Source organism: Rhinoraja longicauda, chromosome 4 (genome assembly GCF_053455715.1).
Source record: "Rhinoraja longicauda isolate Sanriku21f chromosome 4, sRhiLon1.1, whole genome shotgun sequence".
NCBI classification, from domain to species: Eukaryota; Metazoa; Chordata; class Chondrichthyes; order Rajiformes; family Arhynchobatidae; genus Rhinoraja; species Rhinoraja longicauda.
The window spans coordinates 11869585-11893872 of NC_135956.1; the positions used below are offsets into that span (position 1 = coordinate 11869585).

Genomic DNA, 24288 nt, shown 5'->3' on the forward strand with positions numbered 1-24288 from the left:
CCTCAAAATACTGTACCTCCATATCTGCCTCCTCATCAATATTCTGCACATGCTGATAGAGATTGCTGTAAACCTCCAGAGCTTTTGCATGGAATGACATTTCAATTGTAATAAAATCACCAAAAATCTTCTGTTTGAAGTAAAACAAAAAAAAAGTTTAGTTTGAATGTATGAGAACAAATCTCATTACCTTTGCAATGCACGTTTACACACAATTCTTAAAATCTGGGCAAATCTCACACATGTAAGATAAATGGCTGACAGCAGAGTTATGTTATAATCAATTTCAGGGATGTTTATAATATCATTTCATATGACCTGTCAAACTTTGAAGAAAATATGCTGATTGTTATCTTGCATCTGTCAATCCCATTATCATAAGGTTGTAAGTGATAGGAGCAGAATTAGGCCATTCGGCCCATCAAGTCTACTCCACCATTCAATCATGGCTGATCTATCTCTCCCATTCTCCTGCCTTGTCTCCATAACCCCTGACACCTGTACTTATCAAGAATATTAAAGAATATTAAAGAAAGCAGGGAGACTAACGGAATGATATTCCATGTATTGGCACTGGTTTATTATTGTGTATTGAGATACAGTGAACAGCTTATTTTTGTGTGCTATCCAATTAAATCAGATAATATTATACCTGAATACAATCAAGCCATACAGAAGTATAACAGGTAGAGGGAATGCTCTAATATATTATAAAGAAAGTGGTACAGGGCACTTAGAAAATAATAACAGGATTAGTCAGTCAGATTAAACTATGAAAGGAAAATCACAGGTGACAAATCTGTTGGTCTTTGAAATTGTAAATGGTAAAATAAAATAAGGGCCATACAGTTAATAAGATCATAAGGTCATAAGTAATAGGAGCAGAATTAGGCCATTCGGCCCATCAAGTCTACTCCGCTACTCAATCATGGCTGAACTATCTCTCCCTCCGAACCCCATTCTCCTGCCTTCTCCCCATAAACCCTTTCTCCTAATGTGATGTATTTGGAGTTTAAAATGGTGGTACATGAGATTATGGAACTAAATTAGAGCACGCAGGACCGAAATGTTATTCCAGCATGGAATGAGGACTGCAAATGGATAGTAGGATTAAATTGGCCATTTCAAGTTGGGAGACTTTGGGAGTAGGAGTGGTGTTCCACAGAGGGCTTGGGCTGCATATAATTCTTGTCAATGAATTGGATGAGGAGAACAAATACAATACATCCAAGGCTGCTGCTGATACAAAGCTAGTTGGCAATGGAATATGATTGAAATAAAGATGGGTTATAGACAGGTTAGGTTAATGTTAGAAGACATGGCAAATTGAATATAAGGCGGAAAAAGTATCCTCTTGTGCTCCGGTTTCCTTCCACACTCCAAAGACATACAGGTTTGTACGTTAATTGTTAATTATCCCTAATGTGTAGGGTAGTGCTAGTATACGGGGTGATTGCTAGTCGGCATGGACCCAGTGGGCCGAAGGGCCTGTTTCCGCGCTGTACCTTTGTATTTGTATCTGTAAACCCCATTACTGAGAAATTCTTGGGTGGTGTCGCCAGACTGGCTAGTTCCTGGGCTATTAAATATCATACCTAGTAATGCATTACTTTTTTTAATCACTTTTTTCAAATGTTACACATCTAAATTTTGCAGTGAACCCAGTAAGTTTGAAGGAAGCATGGGATATAGAAGCAGGGAGTGTGAGAAAATAAACTGACCTGGTTCTAATGTGGTAGAGATACAAGGCCCTGTATGAAAAGGAGTGTGGGAATCAGCACTCGATGTGCCAAACCATTGGAATTTCTAAATAGCTGGATAAGGATCATCCAGAAGATAGACACAAAATGCTGGATTAACTTGGCGGGTCAGCCAGCATCTCTGAAGAAAAGGCAAGTAATGCAAGAAAACCAATTCTATTTGAATTGTTCCACAAATATTCCAAAAATAGCAGTTGAATTTGCAGATATGTATTGCCATTGCAGAAGACTAACTTTAGTTACCGAACACAACATTTCAATGTAATTTCTGTTAAAAGTTCTGTGCACCATTTCTACATAATTTAGTTTCCTTTTCTCCTGAGATGCTGCCTGGCCCACTGAGTTACTCCAGCATTTTGTCTATCTTCAGTATAAACCAGCATCTTCAGTTCCTTCCTACACACAAGGGTCATCCAGGTTGTCCTCCACTTGCTAAGGAATACCGACCGGCCTAGAGAAGGATCTTGTGTGACTGAAGAGATGATGGCCGGTTATCAATCAAGACATAATTTTCTCAGACAATGCCCCAAGATTTTCCTGATGATATAAGATTATTTTTTGTGCAAGATGAACAAATGAAGAAGAACCACTTTTACATTCTACCTTAAGATCCTTAATTTTGTCTTCTTGAAAATCATCTATAGTTTCTTCCAGCTGTCGTGAAACCCGAGTTGCATCCATTGTGACTCTGTGCAATTCATTCTCTGCCTGGCATAGAAAAGCAATTCATTACTTTGGTAAATCAAAGACCAGTTTAGCACAAAACATTTAATTTGATTACATTGCGGAATCGACTTTACTAATCATTGGTTGTAACACTAAAGGCAAGTCATGCTATTTGAGTAAACAGTTCTTTGGGAAAGGACAAGAAGATGTTTCTAAACAAACACTCAAGGCAGTGCAGGAAACCAATCCTATTTAATATAATATATTATTTTATTCATCCCACACCAGGGAAATTTACATATTTGAATAGTTTTTCAATTGTTCCAAAATAGCAGTTGAATTTGCAGATATATATTGCCATTGCATAAAACTAACCTTAGATACTGGGCAAGCCAAGTTCATCTATAAATGCTGCACTTTAGGATTTCACCATAATTTCTGTAAATAGCACTCTACCATTTCTACAGCGTATAGTCCAGTCAATAAGGGTGCCTGACTCTATTCTTTTCTTACTGCCAATAAAACAGTTAAAAAGTGTGAAACAAACTCACTAATTGAACTTTAATGCTTGATCAGTACACATCTTACTATTTTACAGTTTGTAAACTAGCAAGAGAATGAAATGTGTAAGAAGGAACTGCAGATGCTGGTTTACGCCAAAGATAGGCACAAACTGCTGGAGAAGGGTCTCGACCCGAAACATCAACCATTCCTTCTCTCCAGAAATGCTGCTAGTCCCGCTGAGTTACTCCAGCATTTTGTGTCTATCTTAAGAGAATGAAATAGCAATACTGAGAAAAATATATATATTTTTACTGTTATACCCAAATTGGGTGCATTGTTTTGCACAGCTAAAGCCTTTCCAATCAAGTTAACACCAAGGAACACCAACTGTGGGTCACGTGTAGGCGGAAGGGATTAGAAACATAGAAAATAGGTGCAGGAGTAGGCCATTCGGCCCTCCGAGCCAGCACCGCTATTCAATATGATCATGGCTGATCATCCAGAATCAGTACCCCGTTCTTGCTTTCTCCCCATATCTCTTGATTCCGTTAGCCCTAAGAGCTATATCTAACTCTCTCTTGAATACATCAGTTTAATCTGGTTAATCAATGTTCTGCATAGACATCATGGACCAATGGGTCTGTGCTGTTCTTGTGGTATGGTTTATCATCAACCTATACCAATGTACAGGTTCCTGGACAGAGGCTCTGGAAACATGTGCTGTGAAGTAATGGATTGTGCCCAGTCAGTCACAGGCCAATGCTTTAATGGCAGTCAGGCTGCCTGAAATTGCTGGTGTCCCATCTTTGGGCTCTGCTGTTTCTTCTTACATGGTTCTGGGTTCAATCTGCCATAAGGAGGTTGGCTCCTTGCAAATCCCAAGATGCTGTGCAGTGTAACCATTAAGTGGCTGACTCTGCCAATGAGTAGTTTAAACAGCTGGTGAGAGCTTAAACCTCTGGTCGCTAAATTCCTTCTGGTCTGAATCTCTGTGTGTAATATAGTATTATACACACATCGACATTAGTATTATAAATTTAAATCATCATTGAGAGCAGAATTAAGAAACTATGTAGATTAAATTGGCCATTAAGTGAATACTCTATTGTGAATCCTCTGTTCTTTTTGGAATGAGTCAACAATTGCTGCCATTTTATTACGAACATTCAATAAATATCTGAACTAATGGAAGGTTGCCAGCATGTGGAAATACTCCTTAGGCTCCTGGATCCATTCAAATTAATCCTGGGAATATATACAAGCCACATATTTTAAGATTTATGCCATAAATTTGTAACATCTCCAGTACCACCCAAAACGAACTTTCTTGCTATTATTGAATGAGTGATCATATTGTTTTACAACTGCCCGAGGCAGGAAGGAAAACAAGTGCTGGATCAACTCCGCGGGTCAGGCAGCATCTCTGGAGAAAAAGGATGGGTGACCCGCCGAGAGGGAGATCAGGCATGGGTAAACCGCTGAGAACTAAGGGGGACCACAAATGGAATGTGCTAAAAATGGATTGTGTAAAATTGAATACTTTGCAACTTTGTCAGTGCCCTTTATGTGGCGACTCTTTGCATACCTTGGGTATGCAAGACAAAGAATATCACTGTGACTTGTCACACGTGACACTAAAGTATCATTCATTCAATCATTCGGGTGACCTTTCAGGTTCTTCCCGACCCGAAACATCACCCATTCTTTTTCTCCAGCGATGCTGCCTGACCTGCTGAGTTAGTCCAGCACTTTGTGTCTATCTTTGGTATAAACCAGCATCTGCAGTTCCTTGTGTCTACAGGGAAAACATCTCAGTTGCACGTGTGCTTTGCGACAGGCATCAGTTTAAGAATCTGAAAACAATATAATTTAAGTGTGAAGGACCATGAATGTTTATAGCACAGAATATTTTATTTTAATATACATTCCCTACACCTGCTTTTATTTTGTAAAAGGATGCGCTTTCCACTGCCCTTGCAAATTAAACTCGAATTAGAACTGCCTGAATCGCTTCATGTGCTAATTCTAGGTCCAAAGTACAACTCCTCCCCCTTCTGTCATGGGGTAGACTAGACTGACTCCCACCCTCCCCAATCTTTACACATCCCCAATCCTTTCCAGTCGTCACTTTAATTTCATGTTTCATGTATTTTGTGTTTTTATGACTGTTGGCAGATCAATTTTCCTCCTGGGACAAATAAAGTTCTATCATATCGTCTCAAAGGATACTATTGTGATGCTGAGCTTTGTGCAGAGGTTAACATCATAGCATGGGCCTGCTAGATAAATGGAAGGCAGATCAAAAACAGCCAAATGAGCTCTTAAAGCTTTCTTCAAATAATAAAATTGCAAGTTGTTCCACGAATATGCTTGCCGACAGGCCATTAGAAGACCTAACCTCATATGTTTCATCAGAAGATACACCTTGTGGCTATAATACAGCCTAGAATAAAACCTTGGACCTGCAAGATGACGGACAATGTTCTATTTCCATTCTGTTCACTTCTTCCTTGCTTTATAAAGTGGATTTCTTCCTTCAAATAAGGATTCATCTTAAGATTTGCTGCTGTTTACATTACATTTGCATTAATTTTTAAGATGGTTACAATGTCTCTGCATAGCAAATGGAAATCCACAGGTAATGCAGTTAAAATTCAATCACAAACCTGTGTCTGTTTGATTGTCAAGGATCAAAACTTCTCAATAATTGGTTTTTAAACACAATACATGTTTTCTTCCATAAAGCAGACCTTCACTTAAGTGGCACTTATTCCCTCAGCACATCTGCAATCCCAACCCTTAAAGCTAGGTCCATTTTTGTTGTTGTTGTGTTGCCAGTGGGATTCCTGCTAACAAGAGTTAGCAATAATTATTTCCATAATTCCAACAATAAAATGTATGAAAACATTCTGACTGGAAGTCACTGCAAAATCAAATGAAGCAGCAGGAGACCTTTAAGGGATAAAGATTGCAACAGGACTCCGACCACAGACATTGACCAAAACCTTCTAAAGTTATACTAGAGGGAGAAAAGGCCTTATAATACCGCCATTTAATCTACAGTGCCTTCCATAATGTTTGGGACAAAGACCCATCATTTATTTATTTGCCTCTGTACTCCACAATTTGTGGAGATTTGTGAAAGAAAAAAAATCACATGTGGTTAAAGTGCACATTGTCAGATTTTAATAAAGGCTATTTTTATACATTTTGGCTTCACCATGCAGTGAAACAGCAGTGTTTATACAAAGTCCCCCCCCCCATTTCAGGGCACCATAATGTTTGGCACACAGCAATGTCATATAAATGAAAGTAGTCACGTTTAGTATTTTGTTGCATATCCTTTGCATGCAATGACTGCTTGAAGTCTGTGATTCATGGACATCACCAGTTGCTGGGTGTCTTCTCTGGTGATGCCATGCCAGGGCTGTATTGCAGCCATCTTTAGCTTATGCTTGTTTTGGGGGCTAGTCCCCCTTCAGTTTTCTCTTCAGCATATAAAAGTCATGCTCAATTGGGTTAGATCGGGTGATTGCCTTGGCCATTATTTAGCTTTGAAAAAATCCTTTGTTGCTTTTGCAGTATGTTTGGGATCATTGTCTTGCTGTAGAATGAACCGCCAGCCAATGAGCTTTGAGGCATTTGTTTGAACTTGAGCAGATAGGATGTATCTATACATTTCAAATTCATTATGCTACTACCATCAGCAGTTGTATCATCAATGACGATAGGTGAGCCAGTACCTTCAGCAGCCATACATGCCCAGGTCATAACCCCCCCGCCACCGTGTTTCACAGATGAGGTGGTATGCTTTGGATCTTGGGCAGTTCCTTTTCTCCTCCATACTTTGCTCTTGCCATCACTCTGATATAAGTTAATCTTCTTCTCATCTGTCCAAAAGACCGTTTTCCAGAACTGTGCTTGCTCTTTTAAGTACTTCTTGGCAAACTGTAACCTGGCCATACTATTTTTGCGGCTAACCAGTGGTTTGCGGCTAACCAGTGGTACAGTGTAGCCTCTGTATTTCTGTTCATGAAGTCTTCTGCGGACAGTGGTCATTGACAAATCCACACCTGACTCCTTAAGAGTGTTTCTGATCTGTTGGACAGGTGTTTGGGGATCTTTCTTTATTATAGAGAGAATTCTTCTGTCATCAGCTGTGGAGGTCTTCCTTGGCCGGCCAGTCCCTTTGCGATTCATAAGTTCACCAGTGCTCTCTTTCCTCTTAATGATGTTCCAAACAGTGATTTTGGTAAGCCTAAGGTTTGGCTGATGTCTCTAACAGTTTTATTCGTGTTTCTCAGTCACATAATGGCTTATTTGACTTTCATTGGCACAACTTTGGACCTCATTTTGAAAAACAGCAATAAAAGTTTCCAACGGTGATGGAAAGACTGGAGGAAAGACTAGGTGCTGAGAGCTCTTATACCTGCATTAAGGAGGCATTTAAAAACACCTGAGTAATTACAAACACCTGTGAAGCCATGTGTCCCAAACATTATGGTGCCCTGAAATGGGGGAACTATGTATAAACACAGCTGTAATTTCTACATGGTGAAACCAAAATGTATAAAAGTACCCTTTGATAAAATCTGACAATATGCACTTTAACCACGTGATTTTTTTCTATTACAAATCTCAAATTGTGGAATACAGAGGCAAATAAATAAATGATGGGTCTTTGTCCCAAACATTATGGAGGGCACTGTATCTGTAATATTATCTGATCTGATTGGATAGCATATAAAATAAAGGTTTTCACTCTAACTCACTGCACGTGACAATAATAAACACAAACCTAATTAACAAAAGCACCAATTGCAGTTTCCCTTCTGAATTACACATTATTCTGATTTGAAAATGTATCACTGTTCCTTTCGCATCACTGTGCCTAAATTCTAGAATTTGGTCTAACACTATTAGGGCGGCCTGGTGGCGCAGCGGTAGAGTTGCGGCCTTACAGCGCTTGCAGCGCCAGTGATCCAGGTAGTCAGTCGATCCTGACTACGGGTGTTGTTTGTATGGAGTTTGTACGTTCTCCCCGTGACCAGGTGGGTTTCTCTGAGATTTTCGGTTTCCTCCCACACTCCAAAGACATGCAGGTATGTAGGTAAATTGGCTTGGTAAATGTAAAAATTGTTCCTCTTGTGTGTAGAATAGTGTTAATATGCAGGGATTGCTGGTTGGCCTGTTTCCGTGCTGTGTCTCTAAATTAAACTAAACTAAACTATTAGAGTGCCTCTAGGCGAGGACTTTATTCCTTGGGAGTGCAGGAGGATGAGGGGTGATCTAAAAGAGGTGTACAAAATCACGAGAGGAATAGATAGGGTAAGTGCACAGTCGTTTGCCCAGAGTAGGGGAACTGAGAACCAGAGGACATAGGGTTTTACACAAAGGGTGGTGGATGTATGGAACGAACTGCCAGAGGTGGTAGTAGAGGCAGGTGCAATTGCGACGTCAGGTACATGGATAAGATAGATTCAGAGAGATACGGGCCAAACGCAGGCAGGTAGGATTGGTGTAATGGGGCATCATGATCGCTGTGGACAAGTTGGGCCGAAGGGCCTGTTTCCATTCTGTATGACTCTATGACTACTTTTTATCATAAGGACTGCATCAGTTCAACATCACTTTCTCAGGGATAATTAGGGGTAGGCATGAGAATGCCAGTCTTGCCAGAGACACCGTCATTGTGGCATCCATCCATCTGCGAGAGATGATGGCGTGGTCCTGCTTGGAGAGGGTTTTTTTTCATCTGTGGTTACATCTCACTGTGCCCAGCAAGGATGATGTGTCCTCTCCATTTGATTTGGCCGCTGAGCCTGGGCAGGTAAATGGGAATACAAACTTGCCCAGCATCTGCATTCCCCTCTCGACCTAATAGGCCGATTCCAGAGGAACGGCGTGGCTGCTACGTCTGTAAATAAATAAATAAGACCACGATATATTAAGGATACAACAATCTGTCGATCAGAAGGATTCCTCAGACGCAGCTTCTCAACATGGACCAGTTGCTTTGTTTCACGTTTTATGGCATCTGTAGCAACCTTGAGGTCTTCCTGCAAGAGAAATTGAAAAATATTAAACACCGACAATTTTGATCACACTTGAAATACAAGTAACATTTGGTACAGAATCACTTGCTTTATTTCAAATATCAGATTTCAAATTAGTGTACATTTGTTGGTTAGATTCGTGTATTGTCACGTGTAGCAAGGCATGTTTGTTGTATGATATCCAGTCAGCAAAAAGACTATACATGATTACAATCAACAAAATTTTCAGTTGCTAACAAAAACTAGATTATAAACAACAGCCAAGACTTAACAGCTATCTCTACAAGCAATATAAAGTTAGTTTGTATTTATGCAATACGCAGAAAAGTGACAGTCACAAAAGTAGCACGATCGTTTGAATGTAATCAGAAACTGCAGGAGGCATTCGAAGGCTTATCACAGCAATCCTGGCTCAACCCAATGGGTGTTCTTCCTTTTATCTTATTCTCCACCCTCTATGCAACTTAAAACTTTACTCTCTCTCCCAGTTTGGTACAGTTCTGACTAAGTCTTTGACTTATTTACTCAGTACTTCTTCCTACAGATGCTGGACAACTTTCCATAGAGGCTGGCTGACCTGTTGAATCATTCCAATCATTTTATTTCAGAGTAGACCAAGTGGACCCGTTGGGCCCATAACTCATCGGGTTGCCATTGTGGTGTGGGGAAAAAAACTTTTTTTCTTGAAAATAAATGGCTTAAAAAAATAAATGAATAAAGCTAATTGAAAATCGCGATTTTTCTTTGAAATGGTGTTTTTGTCTGCATTGGTCTAGCACCCTCCCCTCACTCCATCCCCTCAACTCCTCTTCTTCCCCACCCACTCCCCCTTCCCCTCCCTCACTCCATCCCCTCAACTCCTCTTGCAAATTGATCTTGAGAACACAATTCCATGAATTCAGTTAAAGTTGTTCTCGTGATATCCTCATTTCTCACCAGCCGACCAGCATCGACTCTGATGACGACTTGTTGTTCTTGTGGTAGATGCGCCTAGAGTCGAATGACAGCGGGGCGTCTCTCATGAGTTGGAAATCCAAGGATTTTAATCCCACTGCTTCCAACGGACCAATGTACCTGCCAGTACAGTACTGTGTCATCCCTGTTAACTCCAAAAACTGCTTGCTCACTCCCCTTCAAGGTGTACTTGAACACGTATTTGACCGACTTTACAGAGGAGCATATCTCAACGTTGATGTGACATTTGAAAAACTTCAAGAATTGAGCATTACAGGGCACCACCCATTCAGAAGTAATAGGTTGATCCCGGCGTCCTTCTTGATGCCCCTGAAATCCTCCCATATCTGGAGATTGTCTCCTGTACAGAGGATGTGACTCATCTCCACACCTTGTGCTTTCGATAAACTGCTTCGGGAATCTGCATCTTCCATTCTTCCAACATGGAGAGGTGTGGTCGCAGTATGGTTCATGAACACACCTCCCAACATTTGGTTTTACAAATTCATCATTTTGATGTCCAAAATGCAGAATTTTACATCAAATTCATAATATGGCACGTAATGCAACTTTTCAGCAAAAAAAGGTATGCATGCCAAATGCGCATACGTGCTGTGCTACATTCATGTGTGAAAAAGACTGTTATTTCCAACAGTCTGTAGTTCTTGGACTACGTCTACAATGTCAGGTCTATCATGAGTATATTCTGGTATTTATAGAAAGGATATTGAACAGAAATACGTTTTACAGCAAAGAAAAAATTGTTTTAGTTTGGTTTTTCCGTACACATCCCAATTCTCTTGATATTGAATAAAAGAACAATGATCATAAAATGTATGACTAAGTTATGAAGAGAGTTTCATTTAAAACTGCACATACCTAATTTTATTGAAGACATACTTGCTCCAGTGGTCTTCAACAGCAAATCACAACGGCCCGGCAGGCGGCGAGGCGATGTCCGGCGGGCCATGAGGCGAGGTGAGGCCCGGGGAGCGGCGAGGCGAAGCCCGGGGAGCGGCGAGGTGAAGCCCGGGGAGCAGAGAGGCGAGGCCCGGGGAGCGGCTAGGTGAGGCCCGGGGAGCAGTGAGGCGAGGCCTGGGGAGCAAAGAGGCTGCATCTTCCATTCTTCCAACATGGAGAGGTGTGGTCGCAGTATGGTTCATGAACACACCTCCCAACAGCGGTGAGGCGAGGACCGGGGAGCAGAGAGGGGAGGCCCGGGGGGCCGTGAGGCGAGGCCCGGGGAGCAGAGAGGCGAGGCCCGGGGGGCGGTGAGGCGTGGCCTGGGGGTCGATGAGGCGAGGCCCGGGGGGGCGGTGAGGCGAGGCCCGGGGAGCAGAGAGGTGAGGCCCGGGGAGCAGAGAGGTGAGGCCCGGGGGTCGGTGAGGCGAGGCCCGGGGAGCAGAGAGGGGAGGCCCGGGGGGCCGTGAGGCGAGGCCCGGGGAGCAGAGAGGCGAGGCCCGGGGGGCGGTGAGGCGAGGCCTGGGGGTCGGTGAGGCGAGGCCCGGGGGGCGGTGAGGCGAGGCCCGGGGGGGCGGTGAGGCGAGGCCCAGGGAGCGGCGAGGTGAAGCCCGGGGAGCGGCCAGGTGAAGCCCGGGGAGCGGCTAGGCGAGGCCCGGGGAGCGGCTGGGCGAGGCCCGGGGAGCGGCTAGGCGAGGCCCGGGGAGCAGAGAGGCGAGGCTCGAGGAGCGGCGAGGCGAAGCCCGGGGAGCGGCTAGGCGAGGCCCGGGGAGCGGTGAGGCGAGGCCCGGGGAGCGGTGAGGTGAGGCCGGGGGAGCAGAGAGGCGTGGTACGCGGAGGGGTGAGGCATGGCCCGGCGAGGCAAGGTGAGGCGAAGCCCGGGGAGCGGTGAGGCGTGGTCCAGGGAACTGCGAGGCGAGGGCCGGGGAGCGGTGAGGCGTGGTCCGCGGAACGGTGAGGCGAGGCCCGGGGAACGGCGAGGCGTGGTCCGTGGAACGGCGAGGCGAGGCCCGGGGAGCGGCAAGGCGAGGCCCGGGAAGAGGCTAGGCGAGGCGAGGCCCGGGGAGCAGAGAGGTGAGGCGAGGCCCGCGGAACGGCGAGGCGAAGCCCGGGGAGAGGCTAGGCGAATCCCGGGGAATGGCGAGGCGAAGCCCGGGGAGAGGATAGGCGAAGCCCGGGGAGCGGCGAGGCGAAGCCCGGGGAGAGGCTAGGCGAAGCCCGGGGAGCGGCGAGGCGAAGCCCGGGGAGAGGCTAGGCGAGGCGCGGGGAGCAGAGAGGCGAGGCGAGGCTCGCGGAGCGGCGAGGCGAAGCCCGGGGAGCGGCGAGGCGAAGCCCGGGGAGCAGGGAGGCAAGGCGAAGCCCGGGGAGAGGCTAGGCGAAGCCCGGGGAGCGGCTAGGCGAGGCCCGGGGAGCGGCTAGGCGAGGGGAAGTCCGGGGAGCGGCGAGGCGAGGCGAGGCGAGCCCCGGGAGGCGGCGAGGCGAGGCCGGGAGAGCGGCTAGGCGAGGCCCGGTGAGGTAGGTGAAGTAGTCGCTCGTGGCTGGGAGCGGCGGTGGCGACGCTCAGCGGAGCTGGAGGCTGACCGGCGATGTCAGCGATGGAGACGCCCGGGGTTTAGAGCGGGAAGAAGATGCAGCGGCGGCTTTGGCCATGATGAAGACGCCCGAGGTTGGGAGCGGGCGCCGGGGGCTCCAGACGGGGCGGCGTTAGCGGTGACGGAGATGCCCGGGGTTTGCAGCGGCGGCAGCGGTGATGGTGGGGGCTCCGAAGCCCAGCGGCGGCGGCCATGATGGAGATGCCCAGGGTTTGGAATGGCGGCGGTGACGCTCCCCCCACTTGGGCCGCGGAACCAAACGGGCGTCTGGCGGGAAGGGGGAGCTGAACGAAAATGACGACCCTCCCCTCAACTGCGCACACGCAGTCACCCGGCAGCCATCTTACGTAAGTGTAGGTGCTGGTCTGGCGGCCATCTTACGTAAAGACCGGCCCCAACTGCGCATGGCGCTGGTTTTTAAAATTTTTTAAATGTGAATAACTTAAAAAATTTAACACCAATTTCAATAAAACGACCATTTTTACCATTAAAGCGGCGACGGTGAATAAGGTGGGCCTAAAAATGTTGTGCTGTCTTGTACAGTTTTGGCTGAAGTTCAGTCACAAACAAACAAACAAACAAGAGTTTTAGTGTATAGATTTCAACCAGATGAGTTTATAGGTAGTTGAAAAGTTAAAATAGAAAAACCTTGGAATTAGCAAAGAACTTCAAATCTATAAGAGGGCGGCACGGTGGCATAGTGGTAGAGCTACTGCCTTACAGCGCCAGAGACCTGGGTACGATCCTGACTACGGGTGCTGTCTGTACGAAGTTATTACGTGCTCCCTGCATGGGTTTTCTCCGAGATCTTCGGTTTCCTCCCACACTCCAAAGACGTACAGATTTGTAGATTAATTGGCTTGGTATAAATGTTAAATTGTCCCTAGTGTGTGTAGGGTAATGCGGGGATCGCTGGTCAGCGCGGACTTAGTGGGCCTAAGGGACTGTTTCCGCGCTGTATCTCCAAACCAAATTAAAGATATACAACCAAAGAAAAGCAGGCTCCTAATGATCTGACAAAGGGAAATACAACGAAGTGAGGAATGGAGTATATAAGTAATAGGTAGCAAAGACATATTCTGAATATTCTGGTAGTCCGCATCTGTCTAATCTACAAAATATTTGAAAAAGCACAATCATAGAAATAGTTACAGGTGTGCATAAATAAGGACATGAACTGTACACCCTTTTCAATCAAAGTTTGTGACCGTCAGGAGGCTTTGTAATACTTTTCGCATATACTGATCATTGACCACTAATATATGCAGGTTTACGTGACATAACAGTGACATAACAGTGACATAAAAACGTGCTGAATGTCCAGCAGTTCATCAACCCAACAGGTTGAACTCATTTCTCTCGCCACAATTGCTGTCAGAGTAGCTGAATATTTCCTGCATTTTCTGCTTTGTTTCAGATCTATTTTACACGCAATACTTTTCCTTTAAACGGCTGACGGATCTAATAATGGGCTGGATGACATTCTTGAATTTTACCAGATTTTACCTGGGCTGTTTTAACCCTCAGATCACAAAATAAGATGTAATTTTCTCTGACCTATCACGCTGTAGCCAAGTAGGAACAGTCAATATTAAGTAATGGTGGGGGGCCATCTAGTGTCGGGGTCAAGTAATGCAGAAATAATTTCTATAAATCAACCAACTTTCTGGGAGACAATGCAACACATTTTAACTGTAATGTGTAGGGAAGAACAACAGATGCTGGTTTAAACTGAAGACAGACACAAAGCTGGAGTAACTCAGCGGGTCAGGCAGTATCTCTCAAGATGTTGCCTGACCTGCTGAGTTCCTCCAGTTTTCTGTGTCTGTTATAATCAAGTTAATGCTTAGGAAAGAACTGCAGAATCTGGTTTAAATCAGAGACACACAATGCTGGAGTAACTGGGCAGGCCAGGCAGCATCTCTGGAGAGAAGGAATGGGTGACGTTTCGGGTCGAGACCCTTCTTCAGTCTGAAGAAGGGTCTCTACCTGAAACGTCACCCATTCCTTCTCTCAAGTTAATGCTGATCTTAATCAAATTGATCTTAATCAGATTTATAAAATATTGTCATTCAAAAGCTCATATGCAAAAAGTTCAAATAATAATACTACTGCAGAATCTGACAAGCTATAAAATCAAACGCTGCCCTTTCAGAGAAGAGCAATCCTGGCAACATTTTGTAATTGTAATTGAAATTAATTTATTAGCCAAGTATGTAAAAACATACAAGGAATTTGATTTGCCATATAGTCATACCAAAAAAGCAACAAGATACACAACTACCTAAAAATTAACATAAACATCCACCACACCGCACTGTTGATGGAAGGCTTTAATGTTTTATCTTCTTCCCTCCTTTTCTCCCATGGTCGGAGCAGTTGAACTATCCGCAGTCGGGGCGGTCGAAGCTCCAGCGTCGGGGCGATTGAAGCTCCAGCGTCGGGGCGATTGAAGCTCCAGCGTCGGGGCGGTCGAAGCTCCAGCGTCGGGGCGGTCGAAGCTCCAGCGTAGGGGCGATTGAAGCTCTCGCGTCGGGGGTGATTGAAGCTCCAGCGTAGGGGCGATTGAAGCTCCCGCGTCGGGGGTGATTGAAGCTCCAGCGATCGGACGGTCAAAGCTCCAGCGTCGGGGCGGTCGAAGCTCCAGCGTAGGGGCGATTGAAGCTCCAGCGTCGGCTGTGATTGAAGCTCCAGCGTCGGGGCGGTCGAAGCTCCAGCGTCGGGGCGATTGAAGCTCCAGCGATCGGGCGGTCGAAGCTCCAGCGTCGGGGTGATTGAAGCTCCTGCGATCGGGGCGGTGAAGCTCCAGCGTCGGGGCGGTGAAGTTCCAGTGTCGGGGCGATTGAAGCTCCAGCGTCGGGATGATTGAAGCTCCAGGGTCGGGGCGGTCGAAGCTCCAGCGTCGGGGCGGTCGAAGCTCCAGCGTCGGGGCGATTGAAGCTCCAGCGTTGGGGCGGTGAAGCTCCAGGGTCGGGGCGGTCGAAGCTCCAGCGTCGGGGCGGTCGAAGCTCCAGCGTCGGGGCGGTGAAGCTCCAGGGTCGGGGCAATTGAAGCTCCAGCGTCGGGGCGGTCGAAGCTCCAGCGTAGGGGCGATTGAAGCTCCCGCGTCGGGGGTGATTGAAGCTCCAGCGTAGGGGCGATTGAAGCTCCCGCATCGGGGGTGATTGAAGCTCCAGCGATCGGGCGGTCAAAGCTCCAGCGTCGGGGGTGATTGAAGCTCCAGCGTCGGGGTGGTCGAAGCTCCAGCGTCGGGGCGATTGAAGCTCCAGCGTCGGGGCGATTGAAGCTCCAACGAACGGGCGGTCGAAGCTCCAGCGTCGGGGGTGATTGAAGCTCCAGTGTCGGGGTGGTCGAAGCTCCAGCGTCGGGGCGATTGAAGCTCCAGCGTCGGGGTGATTGAAGCTCCAGCGTCGGGGCGATTGAAGCTCCAGCGTCGGGGCGATTGAAGCTCCAGCGATCGGGCGGTCGAAGCTCCAGCGTCGGGGTGATTGAAGCTCCTGCGATCGGGGCGGTGAAGCTCCAGCGTCGGGGCGGTGAAGTTCCAGCGTCGGGGCGATTGAAGCTCCAGTGTCGGGATGATTGAAGCTCCAGGGTCGGGGCGGTCGAAGCTCCAGCGTCGGGGCGGTCGAAGCTCCAGGGTCGGGGCGATTGAAGCTCCAGGGTCGGGGCGGTCGAAGCTCCAACGTCGGGGCGGTCGAAGCTCCAGCGTCGGGGCGGTGAAGCTCCAGGGTCGGGGCGGTGAAGCTCCAGCATCGGGATGATTGAAGCTCCAGCGTCGGGGCGGTCGAAGCTCCAGCGTCGGGGCGGTGAAGCTCCAGCGTCGGGGCGATTGAAGCTCCATCGTCGGGATGATTGAAGCTCCAGCGTCGGGGCGGTCGAAGCTCCAGCGTCGGGGCGGTGAAGCTCCAGCGTCGGGGCGATTGAAGCTCCAGCGTTTGGAGCTCCGTCGGTCCCTAACCAACCGAGCTCCATGATGTTAAGTCCGTGGTTGGAGCTCCCGAAGTCGATCCCCAGCAAAGGGATCGCCAGCTCCATGATGTTAGGCTGCAGTGTGGACGGAGATACGATACGGAAAAAGTCGCATCTCTGTCGAGGAAAGAGATTTAAAAATATTTCCTCCACCCCCCCACATAATACAAAACTAAAGATACACTAAAACATACATTTAACAACAGAGTAAAACCAACAAAAGAAGAAAAGGATGATATAGACTGTTGGCAAGGCTGCCATCGTACGGCGCCACAGTTATCAACATTTTGAATGAATTAAAAAATCTTTAGCACGCTAACATATCCAAAAGTACTTGGCTGGAGAAAGAAACATTAAACACCAGGGTAGAAAGGGTAGAGGTCAGAACGGGCAGCACGGTGGCGCAGCAGTAGAGCTGCTGCCTTATAGTGTCAGAAATCCTGATTACGGGCGCTGTCTGTACGGTTTTGTACGTTCTCCCTGTGACCTGCGTGGGTTTTCTCCGAGATCTTCAGTTTCCTCCCACACTCCAAAAACGTACAGGTTTGTAGGTTAATTGGCTTGGGATAAATGTAATATTGTCCCTAGTGTGTAGGATAGTATTAATGTGCGGGGATCACTGGTCGGCGCGGACTCAGTGGGCCAAAGGGCCTGTTTCTGCACTGTATCTCTAAACTAAACCTAAACCTTTTTCCCAGAGTGTAATGGAAATGTCAGAGATTAGGGGTCATAGGTTTAAGATGAGTGAGGACAAAGTTTAAAGGAGATGTGCGAGGCAAGTTTATTTTTAAACAGAGGGTGGTGGATATCTGGAACAAGCTGCCAGGAGTCGTGGTGGAGGCAGATACGTTAGTGGCATTTATGAGACTTCTAGATAGGCACATGGATAAGCAGGCAGTGGAGTCTCAGTCATGTAGCACAGAAACAGGGCTTCAACTCAACTCAACTCGTCCAAGCCAACCTAGCTAGTCCCATTTGGGCCGCATGTTTGGCCCATATCCCTCTAAACCTGTCCTATCCACGTACCTGTCTAAATGTTTTTTAAAATGTTGCGATAGTACCTGCTATATAAAAAGTAGACTATTTTAAGATTTATTTTTAGAAAAAAAGTAACTGATTGTTCTTACTTTCATGATTACTTTTACTTTACAAGCAAAACTTACCCTTTTCAACTTGGTAATGGATCCATATTTCTTCAAAGGTTCTACAACTTTAGCTTCTAGTCTTTCAACCTATGGGGGCAAACAATGAATTGTTAAAAGTGGTAAGTAAAATGTCTTAATAGAAGAAAACTTTTGAGGCAATTTCACAGATAGAGATCAGACCAAACCAAATCATAGAATGTTGTTAATTTAACAAGGTTGTAATGCGTTAAAAAATTGCCAACATATATTTTTTAGTTCTAAAAAAAACATTACTTTGGATGAGGTACTTCACAAAATCATCTGAGACAATTTTTGCTTTACTTCCCACAGATTCTTTCATTAGGTTAACTATGTTCACTGTTTAACCAAGTTAAGCCCACTTAAACTAAATTTTAAAACAATTAACAGTGTTACGAGTAACTTGATTAAACATAATGCAGTTCACAGTATACAAACATAATAATTTTCTAGCTGGCACGTGAAGAGGAAAACATGACTGCTTGCTTACTAACTTAATTATAATTAAAATTATGTATAAATACAAACATTGTACATTAAATTATTAAATCACACAGTCAAGAATGTACGTGTGGATATGCAATCAGTCCCTTTGGCTTTGTCATCCCCAGAGGGGACAGGAATCATCAATTGCTGAATTTAGAATTCCTTGAGTATTATGTGTGTAGCTGGTGCCAGCACATATAAATAGACATAGCTCGAGCTAGCAGTGGAAAGCTACTTTTTTTAAAGTCTACTTGATCTCCAAGATGCTCCTAAATATATCAAGCTGATCTAATATGTTAGCAAAGCTTACATCAAATTGCAAAATGTGTAGGAATTGAACTGCAGATGCTGGTATATACCGAAGATAGACACAAAGTGCATCTCTGGTGAAAAAGGGTCGCGGGAAGGGTCCCGACCTGAAACGTCACCCCTCCTTTTTCTCCACAGATGCTGCCTGACCCGCCGAGTTTGTGTCTATCTTCAAATTGCAAAATATCCTTTATGATGATTCCCAACAGGTTGAAGTTTACAGGTTGGTTTGGCCTCTCACCCAAATGTTCATGGAGGGATGATCATGGGCAATAGGATAGAGAAGTGGTGGTAGGGGGTCGGTATCTTTGTGGGATGAAGAACAAGGTAATGAGCCTTATCTTACTGAGGTTCCAGTCATGATTAGACCCATGAAAATATTGCTACCATAGAACCACTTGATGACATGTAATCATGGCATATTTTGGAGTAACTTTCCCAGAAAAACTCCAATGGGTTATTTCACATCTGGCACAAGGAAAGTCAATTGTCGGCTTTCTGGAGTGATATGAAATAATCTAGACATTGCTGTTTTCACAAATTACTCTTACAAAAGTCTGTTGTTTGGCACATAATCTTAGGTACATGTTAGCTTTGGACTTTTGAGAAACAAGCCCTTCGTTCCACCGGGTCTGCGCGGACCAACGATCACCCCGTAGACAAGTACTATCCTACACACTAGGGACAATTTACAGAAGCCAATTAACCTACCAACCTGCAGGTCTTGGGAGTGTGGGAGGAAACTGGAGTACCCGGAGAAAATCCCATGTGGTCACAGGGAAAACGGACAATCTTCGTACAGACAGTACCCGTAGTCAGGATGGAACTCGGGTCTCTGAAGCTGTAAGGCAGCAACTCTACCGCTGCGCCACTGCGCCGCCCCTTAATCACTCTGACAAAAGTCTGTTGTTAGGCGCATAAATTAATATTATCTGATCAGCAACTTAATTGGTGTATGGGAGGACAAGGAGAAGACTTAAGTCAAACATCAGCAATGTGGGCAATGGGTGGTATTGGGGTGGAGGGTCTGAAGGATAACAATGCTGGATGTTCCCCCTGACTGAGTTGTCTAGAACAAGATGTCAGTCTCAGATAAGGATTTAGTACTGAGATGAGGAGGAATTTCCTCACTCAGAGAACACGTTGAATCTGTGGCTTGGTAGTTGAGCAGACCTCCCAACATATGATTTTTTAAATTCATAATTTTGATCTCCAAAATTCAGAATTTTACATTAAATTCATAATAAGGCGCGTAATGCAACTTTTCAGCAAAAAAAAGTATGCACGCCAAATGCGCTTACGCGTTGCGCCACATTCACGTGTGAAAAACGATTATTATTTCCAACAGTCTGCAGTTCTTGGACTACATGTACAATGTCAGGCCTATCATGAGTATATTCTACTATTATAGAAAGGTTATTGAACAGAAATACTTTTTACAACAAAGAAAAAATTGTTTTGTTTTTTCTATTTTGCTTTTTCCTTACACATCCCAATTCTCTTGGTATTGAATAAAAGAACAATGGTCATAAAATGTATGACTAAGTTATGAAGAGTTTCCTTTTAAAAACTGCACATACCTAATTTAATTGAAGATATACTTGCTCCAGTGGTCTTCAACAGCAAATCACAACGGTCCATGTCCCCCCCACCCCCTTCCCCCCACCGCTCTACTCCCCCCCACCCCCACTACTCCCCCCCACCCCTCCCCTCCTCCCTATCCCCCCCACCCCTCCCCTCCTCCCTATCCCCCCCCACCCCTCCCCTCCTCCCTATCCCCCCCAAATCCACTCCCCCACCCGTCCTCCCCCACTCCCCTCCCACCCCCACTCTCCCCCTCCCTTCCTCCACCCCTCCCTCGTCCCACTCCACTCCACTGCCCCCCATCCCCTCTCAACATCAACAGGCCTCACGCTCCGCAGCGAGGCTAGGTCAGCGGCGAGGCGTGCGGCAAGGCTGGGCGAGCGGCGATGCGAGGCCGGGCCAGCGGCGAGGTGAGGCCGGGCCAGTGACAAGGCGAGGCCGGGCAGCGGTGAGGCGAGACCAGCGGCGAGGCGAAGTGAGTACAGCGGCGAGGCATGTGTTTTGCGGGAAAATGTGAGGCAAAATCAGAATGGCAGAAATGAAATAAGAAAGCGGAAACTTTCCGCCAAATTTGGAAGGGTTGGGAGGTCTGGTTGAGGCAGGTACTATCATAACATTTGTGACATTTGAACAGGTACATGGACAGGACGGGTTTAGAGGGAAAGGGGGCACGTACGGGCAGGTGGGACTAGTGTAGATGGGGCATGTTGGTCAGCGTGTGCAAGTTGGGCCAAAGAGCCTGTTTCCCCGCTGTATGACTCTATGACACAGAAAACAATAGAAGCCAAGTTGCTGAAGGGGCTAAATTTCCAGTCACAAAATATATCATGGTATGCAAGGAGAGAGGAAGATAATGGCATTGATGGTCAATCAGCCTTGAACGATTGTATGGAATACAGAGCAGGATCCAAGGCCTACTCCTGCTCCTATTTGATGTGTTTCTATTTCCCTGACAAAGTATATTGGACAGGGAATGGTACCATTTGTAACTTCATTCATGCCAAAGTGGAATAAACACGACTGTGCGACCAAATTTCTAGGCCAAACAGTTGTCTGCTATAGAATTACACCACTTGATTCAAAAAACTGCAAACAGAAAATGAGGCTTTCATTCTCTATAGTGGACATTATTCTAATCCAAATTTCAGAAGTTCAATGATGGTGTTCTGACATATTGAAATGCTAAACGTATTTAGAATGCATTTGGGAATGTGGTGATGCAGTGGTTCAAAATGTAGCACTGCCCCCTCCTAACTCGAGTGGCCTGGATTTGATTCCAACCTCTGGTGCTATCCATAGATTAATTGGCTACTGTTAATTGCTCCTTCTGAAGATAGGTGGTAGGAGAATCAGGGGTGGGTCTGTTATGCATGTAAAAGAGAGAAAGATTACAAGGAAATAAGTGGGGGAGTAGGATTGTTTCGAGAGCTAGCGACGACTTGATGGACTGAATAGCCATGTCCTATGTTTAGTTAAGTTTTTTGTATTAACTTTAGAAATACAGTGCAGAACCAGGCCCTTCGGCCCACCAAGTCCAGGCTGACCACCATCCCCGTACATTAGCACTATCCTACACACCAGAGACAATTTACAATCGTCACCGAAGCTAATTAACCTACAAACCTGTACGCCTTAGAGAGTGGGAGGAAACCGGCGCACCAGGGGAAATCCCACATGGTCACATGGAAAAACGTACAAACTCCATACACATAGCACTGTAGTCAGGATGGAACCCGGGTCTCTGGTGCTGTAAGGCAACAATTCTACCGCTGCGCCACCGCGCTTGTCTGTGCACCGCAACATCTATGTCTTAATCAGAAAAGAGAAATAATGGTTTTATATGCTCACCTCTGCATGTCGATAATCCTGAATTAAAGCAAAGTGATCTGCAAAGCTACTGAGACCATATTTGAGATGAGGAGTTTCAGTTTCAGCATACTCTCGGACTGCTTTAACTAGGAGGTCAGATTTATCACGTAGTCTTGCAGTTTTTCGTGTACAAGCTGCAAACAAGCTGCACAAGTCACCAAAGTGTTTTTCCACATTTGCAACAGTGCTGTGAATATACTTGGTTTGACTGTCCCTGGAATAAAAAATAGTGGTTTTACTTTGATTTTTTTTTAAAATGATGAAGTATTCAGATATTTAATTAGAACTAGACCAAGTGGACCCGTTGGGCCCAAACCTCTCCTGCATTGGTGCAGCACCCTCTCCTACCCTCTCCTCCCCCCTCCCCCTCCCTCCACCATCCCCCCAACCCCCATTATCCTCCCTCCTCCCCCTCCCTCCACCCCCTCTCTCCCTCCCACCCCCCTCCCCCCTCCCTCCCTAGGAGATAGATTTTAACTTTAAAATGTGAATCACTTAAAAAATATAACACCAATTTCAGTGAAACTTCTTCCTTTAGTACCAAAGGGATGACGGTGAGTAAGGTGGGCCTAAAATTGTCGCGTTATTGTGTACCGTTTTGGCTGTAGTTTAGGAACAAACAAACAAACAAACAAGAGTTTTAGTATATAGATAGATGGTCTTGAAGGATCTTTGTGTGACTAACAAACAGTGTGTTGGTTGCTGTAAAATTCATCTGATGGCAATCCATAAATCAGGGTTGATCTTTGAAGATTCCGCTGCAATCAATAACTGTTGGAGAAATCCAAGTAATTGTAAAATCTTATAAATTGGTGGTGGGAACCAGGATAGAAAGTAAACCAGAACAAGAAAGTAAATCTAGAGGAGTCCGTGATTGATTCCCCCCCCTCTTTTTCCAAATTCCTTCCAAAGTCAGACTGTGGGGATCAAATTTTCTGTATTAATTGTTTCTTTGAACTTTTGCAATCTCTCAGAACAATAGTTCTACCAAGAAATCAGGTTTGTTTTCTTTGTGCATTAAATGCATTGACGATGGGAACATGATTAAACACACCAAAGATAAATCGAGTCCATTTATTCTTAAACAACTTTGGAGATAATACAGCTCCTCCTGCCTAATTCTATTCAACAGGTTTGGGTATAACACCAACTCTAGCACCCTAGAATGCTTCTCATGTCTTTATGCAGTTCTGATAATCTTTTTATAAATTTCAAAAATAAACATTATTCAGAATAAAAAATATATACAAAACAAAAATTGCGCCAAAAAACTCCATAAATTTTCAGTACATTCAACAGTGTTAACACTTATCTTTAAACAAATACCCTTGCCACTCACATGCTCCCCTGTGGTGATATCTCTTGTTTGAGGGATGTCCCCCCCCCCCCGCACTTGCCCCTCAATGTCTCTAGACTGTGGTCCTCACCAAAAGCGCCTTCACATTAGCTGCATCAAGCTTTAGCAAGTCTGTCAGCATGTACTCCTGCAGCCTGGAGTAGGATTTTCGGCAATATTTCCTGATGGACATCTCGCTGTGATAGGTGACCAACAGGTTTCAGGCAGACCAAGGAGCTTCTTTCACCGAGTTTGACAGTCATCCGGCAGCATTTGATGTGCGTCTCCAAGTGTATCCCGGGGAACAGCCCGTAGATCAGAGTCTTCTGTTCCGGAGCTGTTCTGGATGAACCGTGACAAGGACCCTTCCATCCTTCTCCAGACCCCTTCGCAAATCCACACTCTGGGCAGAGGTGGCTGCTGGAAGACCATCAACTCGGTGATAGACGCCTCTTTGGTCTGGTGGTTCTGTTGGAATTGATCAAAGCACAATTTGGGGCTGGGGAGACGAATATGTGTATTTTTACAATACTGGAGAGATTTTGAGGAACAAGATTATTATTCAGGTTTTTAACAAACATCTACCCATCATGTGAAACCTTATAAATAACAGATATAAATTATATAACTTCAAGACCGAAAGTCAATTTTTTTTTTCATGACAGACAAATTCTCATCGTTTTACCACCATTTTGGACACCCCTAAAATGTGACATAAAAACTCTGCCACATTTAGTCATGAATATTTAATTCATAAATAAACTTCATCTGGCCCCTCATACATATATGTTTTGATAATGATCTAGAGAAATATCTTCATCAATATCAGGAGAAAAATACAGTGACATGTCTGGTATTCCGCCTGGCAAAGATCTGGTAACGGTTGTTGGGCTTGATGTCCATTGTCACAACGACCGTTATCGATGTCGGTACCTCCGTAAGTTAAACCGCGGAGGCTCCAAACCTCTACTGCTTTTCACAAACCCCAACGAGGTATCCTACGGTAGTAGTGATTTTGGGGTGAGTTAATTATTTTTTCTTATATTTAAATTTAATATATCAAAAACATTGTGGTGTCAA

General features: G+C 45.4%; 1 protein-coding gene across 2 annotated transcripts in view; it reads right to left on the bottom strand.

Moving 5' to 3' along the window:
• cibar1 (CBY1 interacting BAR domain containing 1) overlaps positions 1-24288 on the bottom strand; it is a 35627-nt gene that overhangs the window by 5051 nt on the left and 6288 nt on the right. Inside the window, exons 2-7 of one of the 2 annotated variants that reach the window (XM_078397192.1) lie at positions 21852-22086; positions 17625-17693; positions 8888-8989; positions 5597-5602; positions 2364-2468; positions 17-130 (exon numbers count right to left, since the gene is read on the bottom strand). In XM_078397192.1, coding sequence (XP_078253318.1) covers positions 17-130; positions 2364-2468; positions 5597-5602; positions 8888-8989; positions 17625-17693; positions 21852-22086 — 631 coding nt within the window. The remainder of the gene's footprint in view (positions 1-16; positions 131-2363; positions 2469-5596; positions 5603-8887; positions 8990-17624; positions 17694-21851; positions 22087-24288) is intronic. The other variant, XM_078397193.1, reaches the window with a different exon arrangement.